Source organism: Prionailurus viverrinus, chromosome B1 (genome assembly GCF_022837055.1).
Source record: "Prionailurus viverrinus isolate Anna chromosome B1, UM_Priviv_1.0, whole genome shotgun sequence".
NCBI classification, from domain to species: Eukaryota; Metazoa; Chordata; class Mammalia; order Carnivora; family Felidae; genus Prionailurus; species Prionailurus viverrinus.
In genome coordinates this window covers 27,038,048-27,050,085 of record NC_062564.1, presented here as the reverse complement: position 1 = coordinate 27,050,085, position 12,038 = coordinate 27,038,048, and the positions used below count along the sequence as shown (strand labels likewise).

Below are 12,038 nucleotides of genomic sequence, written 5' to 3'. Positions count from 1 at the left end.
TCTTACTCCATTTTAAGAAAATGAGCAAGGGGTGCCTGGGTGGCTCAGTTGGTTAAGCGTCTGACTTTGGTTCAGGTCATGATCTCACAGTTGGTTGGTGGGTTCGAGTCCCATGTCTGGCTCTGTACTGACAGCTCAGAGCCTGGAGCCTGCTTCAGATTCTGTGTCCCCCTCTCTCTCTCTGCCCCTCCCCCACTTGCACTCTGTCTCTCTCTCTCTCTCTCAAAAATAAATAAACGCTAAAAAAAGAAAATGGGCAAAAGACATGAAGAGATATTTTACACGAAAGGACATACAAACAGTAAATAAGCCTGTGAAAAGACATTCAACATCCTTAGCCATTAGGGAAGTACAAATTGAAATCATCCTGAGCTATCCCTACATACCTATTAGAACAGCTAAAATAAAGGAAAGTGACAACAGCAAATGCTGGCAAGATGCAGAGAAATTAGATCTCTCATATACTGTAGTAGGAATGGAAAATGATATAACACTCTGGAAAACAGTATGACAGCTTCTTTAGGAAACTAAATATACACTTAACATAAGATCCAGCAATCACACTCCAGAGCTTTTATCTCAGAAAAATGAAAACTCATATCCATGTAAAAACTTGTACGTAAGTGTTCAAAGAAGATTTATTTATAATAGTCTGAAACTGGGAACCACCAAAATGTCCCTCAATTGGTGAAGGGCTAAATCATGGTACAGCAACACCATGAGATACTAATCAGCAATTAAACAAACAAACAAAACTGAAAGGCATTGTGCAATGTGGGAAAAAAGCCAATTTCAAAAAAAAATCACATGCCCTATGATTCTAGCATTCTCAAAAATGACAAAATTATAAAGACTGAAAACGGATTAGTGGTTCCTAGGGGTTAAGGATGAAAGCTGGGGAGTAGACCATAAATAAGTAGAATGAGAGGGATCTTTGCGATAATAGTTCTATATTTTGATTGTAGTAATGACATGAATTTCCAAATGTGATAAAATGGCACAGAACTATACAATGTACCAACACTAGTTTCCCATGCTTAGTTTTGTACTATACATGCATAAGGTATAACCAATGAGAAAACTAGGCGTGCCCATTTCCCTGCTTTTCCAATCTCCTAGAGGTCCCTGCATTCCTTGGCTCATGGCCCCCTTCCCCATTTTCAAAGAAAGTAATGGCTGGTTGAATCCTTCTTACAATGCATCATTCTGACTTCCTTCCTATCACCCTTCTCCAATTTTAAGGAACACTGTGATACCTGGTGCCCACCAAGATAATTCAGGATCTCTCTCCATCTTTAGGTTAACTGACTGGCAACCATAATTCTATCTGTAACTTTAATTCCTGTTTGCATGTAAAATAAAATATTCCCAGGTTCCAGACACTGAGATGTGGACATTTGGGGGCCATTATTTTGCCGCATACTACATAGAGCAGGTCCCTTCTCATAGCTGTAAATTTTAAAAGTACAATTGTAACTCATATGAGATTCTACCATCTCATATTATCTCTATAAAATAACAGCAAGGTAAAAAATAAATAAAACAGTTCTATTATTTCTACTTGATAAGTGAAGTAACTAAGGCACAGGGAGTAATCTGCCCCATAATCTGTCCTAAGTCAAAGTGCTTGCTAACAAGATCCAAGAGTAGTCATGAGGTCCCATGATTCCCGTCTTGTTGCTCCTTTGCAGCAGACCACAGTTGTCTTCAGTTACGCTAAGAGCAAAATCCTCCCTATTGCTGAAAACTTTTGTGTTCATTTTTATCAGCCCATAATTTAAACAAGTCATCAACTGGGTTATTTATCACCTAATCTCTCTCTCTCTCTCTCTCTCTCTCTCTCTCTCATACACACACACACACACACACACACACACACACACACACGTACATATGTGTGTAATTACATAAAAATTACATAAACTGTATAATGTAATAATTTCTGCTTTAACTTTTTTCTGAACCAGGATCTTATCCAGGTTAATATATTACATTTGATTGAATAAACTTAAGTTTTATCCAGTTGAATGCTCACAAACTAAGGCATGCCTTTTCTACGGCAAAGAAAAAGAACAGACAAAACACAATTATGTAAGACTCCCCAAATGGTAAATAATAGGGGGGAAAAGGGCAGAAATCCTATCACGTATGAAATAATTAATTGAAGTTCTAAATTGGGATAAGAAAAAAATGAGAATGTAGCTAAACATTTTTATTAATTCATTTCAATAGCTGACTTTAATTATGGTATTAAATGATACTATTAAAGTTGGCCTAATCTTTCCTAATAAACCAATTTGCTTAAAGACTTCTTCGAAAAATATCATCTCATCTGTTTTCTCTTACATTTTTCAACAAATATAAAAGTATCTGAATCAATATTCTGTAATACAATAGGAATGTTATTTCTGATCATGTTATTTTTATATTAACATAAGAGCAGTTACCAATCACTGAGCATATACACTACAGCATTGAGCATATACCCAGATATAGATATTACATGAAGAGGCTTTATTTGCATTCTCTCACTTAATCCCCTTACCAATTATATGAAGTACAGTTATTACTACCATTTTAATAACTAAAAGAGAATAAGGACCTTGTTCAAAGACCCACATCTCTTGGACTCTAACCAGTGTAATATAATGCCAGGGAGCGTGAAAAAAAATTTTTTTGAGTCTGAAAATTTTTTAATTTTTTTTGATGTTTATTTTTGAGAGAGAGAAAGAGACAGAGAGCAAGCAGGGGAGGGACAGAGAGACAGGGAGACACAGAATCTGAAGCAGGCTCCAGGCTCTGACCTGTCAGCACAGAGCCTCACGCAGCGCTCGAACCCACGAACTGAGCCGAAGTCCAAGGCTTAACCAACTGAGCCACTCAGGCACCCCGAGCCTGAAAACTTTTTTAAAGTGCTAATTGTTAGATTTTAAGAAGCAGTTTGAATTTGAAGTTTCCAAGTAAGATATATATATAGGAAAGATCCTCTTACCCTTTGCGTGTAAGACAAATGAAGTCAAGAATTATTTCAACGTACAGAAGGAAAGAAAGCAAGTGACAGGAGCTTTGTTTCTCTAAAGTAATGTCACTTGCTCTATTCAGCCTTTCATATTCCCAAAAAGCTGAAGAACTCCTCTTTATCAAGCGAATTACAGTTTCTTTTCTTCCAGTAGTCTTTAGAAAGTATTCCACTGACTTCATGTTTTCAATGTTGTAAGTGGAAAGTCCTTTGCTTAATTTTTTCCTCCTTTGTGGGCAACTTATTCTTTCTGCCTGGAAAAGTTCCGTATATAGATATATATCTTCCTCAGTGTGTCTTTTCACATCAAAACAGCATAGAGCTCTGTGAGCATTTTCAATCTCAAGACTTGGGTTTTTCTATGCTTATCATTTGTTTAATTATTACTGATCTCTTCTATCAGTAATTTTTGTCTATTTTCTTTTTCCCTCCTGAAACTCCTGTCACATGTAAGGTTTTAAAATAATGTTGGTTTCCTAGGTCTATTTACCTTTTTCTTCAGGACTTCCTTATGCTAACATTTTGTTCTGTAGTGGGGGGCATTTCTCACATGTGATCTTCTACGCTACTGATGTGGTCTTTAATTCACCTACTGAATTTTTCACTTTGAAAAAAATTAGGTTGTTTTGGCCCCAGGAAGTTCTTCCATATTACACTTTAATTTCCCTGATGGAATCTTTTTATTTTTATTTTTTCATTCAGGGATATGTATTCAGATTGTTCAATCTTCCCCTCTGAGAATTTTTCATTTGGTTTACTGGGTTTCCAGGTCTCAACGCTGGGTATTCCAATCAGTGAGAATCCCACAGGTGTTCCAAAACCAGGCGCCTCTATTTTCATTGAAACTGTTTGCTGTGGAAGTCAGCAAGCTGTCCCACGCCTGCTGAGGAACCAAGAAGTCTCCAAAGGGAACATGCTCTCTCCCCCTCTCCCTTGAGAATCACAAAGTATAAGCAGAGATGGGAGTGTAGTATAAATGTGGATGCACTGGAATTCTATAAAGATTCAAGAGATTTCTTTATCAAAGGCCCCATACTAGAACTTCCACTTAGCTACCTTTGCCAGATCTATCAGTCGTAAACACTACACACCCGGAAATGGCAAAATCCAATTCTGTCTACCTTGAACAGGCAGAGCCACTACTGATAACACAGGAAAAAAAACTGCTGCTATAAATAATTCCTTAACATCTCTAAGTCTTTTGGGGTGCCCGGGGGGCTCAGTTGGTTGAGCACCGGATGTCAGCTCAGGTCATGGTCTCGCAGCATGTGAGTTCGAGCCCCGCATCGGGCTCTGTGCAGATAGCCTGGAGCCTGGAGCCGGTTTCAGATTCTCTGTCTCCCTCTCTCTCTCTCTCTCTCTCTCTCTCTTTCTGCCCCTCCCCCACTCACGCCCTGTCTCTCTCTGTCTCTCAAAAATAAATGTTAAAAAAATGTTAAATATCTCTAAGTCTTTGTACTCAAAATTCTACAATATAGAAGGGGAGGGGGTGTGTCCGATTGATCAAAACAAGTCCATTCCTGTATGTTCCTCTCCAAAATGATCACTCATAGTTTTAAATCTCCAAAATCAGAAAAGCAATTGGATACTAGTCAGCCAAAATTAATCAAACAAACAAAAAACAAATGCCCATTATTTTGGCAGACTACGTATCAGTTAACTTTGCAAAAGATGTGTCTACAACTGGCTTTTAAAATGAATTTCAAAGCACTAACACTTGGATAGTCTTTAAAAAAATCATAATATATATTCAGAAAAGAAGATGTCTTTTATTTTTTGGAGACTTTATATCTGGGAGTAGAGAGACGTAGAGAGAAATGAATAAGTTCTAAAGGTAGAAAAAGTATTGATTTCTAAAGTAAATTAGGTTTGTTAGACAGAATCTAAAAATTGTATCATTGAATTACTATAATGAACCATGACCTCGGTCTTAAGTAGCTGGTTTAATTATACAAGCATTTAAAGTTGATTTTTTAAAAATAATCTCAGGCTGTATTTTGATCTTTTTGATGGTAGCTAAAAAAGCATCTAAGAAACACATGGGATAGACTTTTTGTTTTTTTAAACTTGAAGTTTGTATTCTTAATCCCCTTCACCTATTTCACCCATACCCCCACTGACCTCTTCCCTTCTGGCAACCACTAGTTACTCTTGTATTTGCATCTGTTCGTTTCTGTTTGTATCGTTGGGATGGATTTTAAATTGGCCTTTAAAAAAAAAAAGTCAATAAAGGGAAACAAAAGAAACCAGGAGGTCTATGTTACATAGAAGTCACAATTCAGGTTGAGATCTTAGCAATAATAATAGCAATTAATAATAGCTATTACACCTGTCAGAAGGGCTAGACTCAAAAGGACAGGAAATATCAAGTGTTAGTGGGGATGTGGAGAAAAAGGAAACTTCATGGAATTGGTGGGAATACAAACTGGTACAGCCACTGTGGAAATGAGCATGGAGGTCCCTCAAAAAATTAAAAATAGATCCTGTAATTCTACTACTGGGTATTTACCCAAAGAAAATGAAAACACTGCTTCAAAAGATACATGCACCCCTATGTTTATTGCGGAATTATTTACAATAGCCAAGATATGAAAGCAACCCAAGTGTCCACTGAAAGATGAATGGATAAAGATGTGCTATACATATACACACAATGGACTATCACTCGGCCATAAAAAAAAAAAAAAAAAAAAAAAAGGATGAGATCTTGTCATTTACAACATGGACAGACCTAGAGGGCATTTTTTTTTTTAACCCAAAGGGTATTATGCTAAGTGAAATAATCAAACAGAGAAAGAAAAATACTATATGAATTCACATATATGTGCAATCTTTAAAAAAAAAAAAAAGGCAAACAAACAAGCAGAAACAGAGTGGTGGTTGCCGAAGGGGAGGAGGATGAAGGATGGGGAAAATGGGTGAAGGGGAGTGGGAGATACAGGCTTCCGGTTATGGAATGACCAAGTCATAGGGATAAAAAGGTACAACACAGGGAATATAGTCAATGTTATTGTCATAGCATTGTAAGGTTACAGCAGCTATACTTGTGGTGAGCACAGCATAAAGGATAAACTTGTCTAATCACTATGTTGTACACCTGAAACTACATCAATTATATTTCAATTTAAAAAAGGAAAGCAATAAATATTTAATGTTCACTATACCAGATACTCTAAGTACTTTAAATGTGTTATCAGCTAATTCTCCCAAGAACCCAAGTATTCCCATTTCACATATAAACATGGCACTTAAATGGCCCCTGGTCTCATAGATAGCTGGTCACTGGTCACATCAGGATATAAGACCAGAACACGTGCTTTGAAGCAATCCATCCCGCTGCCTCCTTTAAGCCAGACGACAACATGGCCTGGCTCTACTTTTATAAATATCAAAAATATTCACTATGATACCTCACATATGGAGTATGATTAATCTGAAAACAATCGGGCTAGCATTTCATCATCTAGGCAAAAGCCTTTCAAAAATTAATTTTGTGCACTAATCTCTCCAAACCATCAGACTCAAGTTTTCATCCAGTTGTGCCAAAGTGGAAATTTGCCTAGAAGAAACATTTCAGAGTTCCTTAACTATTCTCAATTCACAAAGTATGATATACAGCATAACTATCAGAGATTTTGGTATATTTGGTTTCCTAATAGATTCCTGAAAGCTAATTAAATGTACAGAAGGATCTACAACCAATCTTACTTCCCATAACTATTTTAATAGCAGCTATATCCTCAATTATATCTTCATTCCAGTTTTGAAGGTGCCCTTCTCCTTCCCTCAACTTTTCTAAGACACAAGCACTTAACCAGAAGGAAAGCAACATGTACCAAAGCACAGAGGACCACGGGGTTGGGGGACTGCGGGAATCCATTCTGTAAACATTCAAGTCCTACATCTAGTCTCTTATTCCAACAGAACCTAGATAAGAGGAGCATTTCATTATGTACTTTTGGGAGGGGGATTAGGAAGAGGAGGAAAGAATATTAATTGCGATAAGCTATTCAGAGGGGTACAGGTACAGAAAACATAATACTGAAGCCTAGAAAGGATAATAATTCAAGAAGGTGAAAACTATACAAAATTCTGTGACTAATGACAGAAGAATCCAATGGATATGACAAGGTAAAGCAAGAAGGGATGAAGGTAGGAAGTTCAAAGTCTACATTAGGTAAGAATACATAGCAAATTCAAAAATAATTATCACATGGGTAACTTACCACAAATAAGAGAGGTTTTGTGGTCAGAGAGGATATTTTATAAGTTCCAGATTTTCAGGGTAGTTTTATGTAATGACTTAGTCCAGGACGTGGCTGCTTTAGTGAAAGACTTGGGAGGAAATGGGAGAAACAACTTTAAATGGAGTATCTCAGAGATCAAAAAGGACCAGGGTACCCAAAGGCTTATGTCAACAGATGTAGAAGGGAGAAAAGATAATGACAGACAATGACGTAAAGAAGCTGTACGTCAGGCGTTGCAATAATTTGAGGAAAAATAAAAAATATACTGGAGGCTGGACTCGATGGCTATGAAGAGGGAGAAATTCTTAATAATACCACCACCACTATATCTTTAAAATTGACATATATGTTTGAGTTTTATCATAAAGATAAACATGAAAGATTAAACTTGAAATGGCTGTTATCCATCCCAGAAGACAACAATTATGAAAACCAATCTGCCATGGGTTAAACAAACATCCACCATCCCGAGTGTTAAGAAATAGATACACTCAAAAGAAACTATGCATGACTTCTAGAAGCTTGTTTTAGATTTCAAAATGAAAGGTTTTATACAATAAAGTAAAATCTAAAAAATATATATACATTTAGGTAAATATGAAAGAGAAAGAAGTGTGATTGATATAATTTCATATAATCCCAAAATTTTAAATGGTTGAAAAGTTCAATTTTACTTGAAATTGCTTTTCTTCTAGACTATGGCACATGTTGAAAATATTAAGCTTTGTACTACTGTATTCGAACCACTCAAAGCTTTCCAGTGCTAATAACTGGTGTTCAATTTTAGCAACATGAGGAAAAAAGATTTTGCCTTAGAGCTAGATGACTTTCCTTGAATCAACATAAAGCATCCCAATATGTCATCCAATTCAGTAAGAACTTGTATTTTACAGGCTTGTATTTGATGCTAGAATGGAAAATTTGCAGTCTTTTAAAGAGACCATAAATTAACTAAATTTGATAATAGCAATCCATCAAAATTTAGTTCCACATCAGTCGGCATCTGACTTGCATTTGGAAAGTTAATGTTGTGAATCCTGTTCTTAACCAACTTTATATTGCTATCTCTCTACTTCCCTTTTGATGGAAAAAAAAAATAGCTTCTAAGAATGAAAGTAATAAAGCCCTCTTTATTTATTCTGTGAGAACACTATTTGCACCACAATAAAAAAACAAGAGAAAAAATGTTAAATCTTCATTTCAAACTTTATACCTGTCAGATTGATCTTACAGCTTAGATACCATCAAATAATACTTACCGATACATACGTCGATTTTCCCTTTAATAGCAGCTTCGTGCAGAGGGGTGTAGTTCCAATTATCCCTGGCATTTGGATCGGCTCCTTGACATAGTAACAGACTCACAACCTCAGCATGGCCAAAAGAACAGGCATTATGAAGTGGGATGAGACCTCCATCATCACGAGCATGGACATTAGCACCCATCTGTAGTAAGTGTTCTACGACATCCTTCCTTCCAAAACCTAAAAAGGAAAATATATAGTGAAGCAATTTTGTGTAAAAACAAAACAAAACAAAAAAAAACCCACTAGAATTTCTTTAATAACATTAACAAATATGAACACCTAAAATACTGTAGCAAAAAAGGGTAAAGAAAAAAAAATGGCTACCATTCAAATAGTTCTCTCCTCTTACAGAACTCTAAACTAAGAAAGTTGATCCTTAAGTCTTTGGGCAGTTCATTCAAAAGACATTTCTTCAACATCTTTTATGTGTTGGGCAACTGTTCTAGAAATACAAAATGAACAAGACTCCTGTCCAAGGCGTCCACTTTCCTCTCATGCTTCACAAGAAAAATTGTATCTATAAACTCCACCTCTATATTTTAAGAAATAAAGGTTACTTAAATACCGCCAACAACCAAATCTAAGACAAAGTACAACATTCAACATTATAGAGAACATATGGATACCAGAAATACGTGGTAATGGTTTGGTGACAAGAAGTTAGAAAAGGAAGAATTAAAGACAATGCCAAAATATTCTACTCTTGGGACTTATGGCCAAACTAAAACATTGCAAGCTTGAATTTAGCGACCCTAAGGAAACAATATGACAAAGAAGCCGGAACACGGGCATTTGGAAATGCAGAACCAGAAAACTGGTAGGAAGTATCATAATTTTCAGACAGAAAAAGTGGGGGGAGAGCCAGAGCGGATCTGAAGCAGTGCAAGGACTAGGCATACACTCAGAAAGGTAAAGATTACGAAGGAAGTACAACATTATAAAAGTCAGAGGGCAATAACATTATGCAAGTCCAGCATGAGGATTTGGAAGGGGAAAAAAAAAACCACCGACAATTTTAAATTTTAGTACAATGATGAAATTGTAAGCTACATTACAATGGATTAAAAAGAAAGAAAACCATAAGCATTAGTATTTTTATCTTTATAAGTTAATACACTTCATTAATGATTCTTTCTCTACTTTAAATTTTATTTGGTTTTACCGCCTAAGTATCACTACTCCCATGCTGTTACTTACCGTGTAATGTAGTTAGAAAATGGCATCATAAGTAAAACTAAGACTAAAACAGTCCTATCTTTCTCCATTTTATGCATATATAAACTAAATGAGAACTATGAGAAAAGTTGAAAAAAAAAGACTTATTTCAAGATATGTTCTCCACACTATCTATAGAAATTCATTTAATTCAGGAGAGCAGGCTCCAAGAAAAAGTCTTCAAAGTAAAAGATTATGTTTCCACAGATACGTATTGCAAGGTCAGAATTGGGTTTCTGTCGAAAATATCCTTCAAATTAAGCTGAAAATTTTGAGTGAAAAGAGGTCGATTTTGTACTACTAACTGGGAATACCCAAGTATAGGCTACATGCTAATGTAACTATCACCATCTTGCTGTTTGCTTTTTAATATCTGCACGACTTTACAGGCGCTGGTTCTGTTTATTTCTCTAACTGCAGCGTGCTTCTCACCCTACTAGCACAACCTTACTCTGCCACCGGGCTGCACGCACTTTCCTTACTCGTGAAGATTTTGTCATTTTCCCTCTGTGGATTTGAATAAAGCCTCCATGGCAAACTCACATTTCCCTAATCAATGCATTAATAATACCTGAGACTGAATTTCCTTTCTTCACTAACAAATGGGTTAAAATAGATATTTTTAAACTTATCAGCTGGCATTTTAAAAAGTATCCATTATAACTTTGAAGCAAAATAGCAAAGTGTGTGTTTACTTTTTACTAACACTTTTATATGTAAAATATAAAAAACAAAAACAAAAAAATGCTTGGTATCAGAAAGAGGGTGCGGAAATGGAATTGTGCTCACACATTGATAATGTGAGTGCAAATTGGTACCATATTTCATTTATTTATTTTGGCGGGGGGGGGGTGTTGGTGCAAAAAAGGTGGTTTTATTAAAGCACAGAGACAGGACTCACAGGCAGAAAGAGCTGCCTGGTACCACATGTTAGAAAAAAATATAGCATTATCTGAACAAAGATTCTGCATCAAGATGTTTATCAAAGCATTATTTATGGACAATCATGGAAACAGTTCATGTGTCCAACAATAAACTCTCTATTAAATAAATGATGGTTTTTCATATAACATCATTCTGTACTAAAAGGATGCTACAGAACACTGTGACTATACTTAATGACACTGAATTATACACTAAAAAATGGCTAAAATTGTAAATTTTGTTTAAAAACAAAATTTAATAAATTTCAAATTTGTGTATTTTACTGCAGTTAAGATCATCAAAAAAGTATAAACCATACATGCAAGAAAAAAACCAGGATATTATAGAAAATTCAACAACATGGGAAAGTGTTTTCAGATTAGTCTTTTAGATTAAAAATATATAAAACAAAATCCAGGAGAAAAAATATATATACATATATATTTGAAATACAGATAGAAAAAAGGACTAAATCACTAAGTAGTGGGATTACAGTTTCTTTTTATCTGTTTTCTTAAAAACACAATTTTGTATAAAATATATGTAACTGTGTAACACACATACATTCATAAAAGAAGGTAGAGGTGAACAGTCAAAATCCGTGAAGACAAAGAAGAAGTTATCTTTTTTTTTTTTTTTGAGAGAGAGAGAGAGCGCGTGCGCACAAGCAGGGGAGGGGGCAGAGGGACAGAGAGAGAAACTTAAGCAGGCTCCACACTCAGCCAGAGCCCAAATTGGGGCTCTATCCCACAACCCTGGGATCACGACAAAAGCTGAAATCAAGAGTCGGCCACTCAACTGACTGAGTCACCCAGGCACCCCAGAAGTTAGCTCTTTTAATTTGGGTTTGCATTTACGAAATATATTATTAAATCAGAGGTTTTGTTACCCACAACACAAAACAGTCCCCTATTTAAACTACTCAGAAATTTAGTACTTAGTAATTCAGAAACATTTACTTAAAACCTAAAGTTTACTTAAAACATATATTCTACCTGTTCTATTGAGTACAAATCATAATCGCTTATTCATCATTCTACAATGTTAAATACATTATTTTTACCAATAAAGAGAATTCATTATCTCTGATGGTTATACAAGGCCTTTCTTTCACAAACAAGGTTTGTAGTCATAATTATCCCTATAATTGAATTGCTTATTTGGGTCTAAAGAACCAAAATAAAAGTAGTAATTAGGATCACAGTCAAAGAAGTACATAGAATTTGAAGTAACTTATCACTAATTAACTTGCAGGAAAATAGTCCCTAAGCAAAAACATTACAGACACACACTTGCAGACAAGATTTTCAGGGACTCATTTCATCG

General features: G+C 35.6%; 1 protein-coding gene across 1 annotated transcript in view; it reads right to left on the bottom strand.

Annotated features, from left to right (window-relative positions):
• The window catches only part of TNKS (tankyrase), a 214,131-nt gene that overhangs the window by 173,580 nt on the left and 28,513 nt on the right, over positions 1-12,038 (bottom strand). The window contains exon 2 of the mRNA XM_047855551.1: positions 8,526-8,750. Coding sequence (XP_047711507.1) covers positions 8,526-8,750 — 225 coding nt within the window. The remainder of the gene's footprint in view (positions 1-8,525; positions 8,751-12,038) is intronic.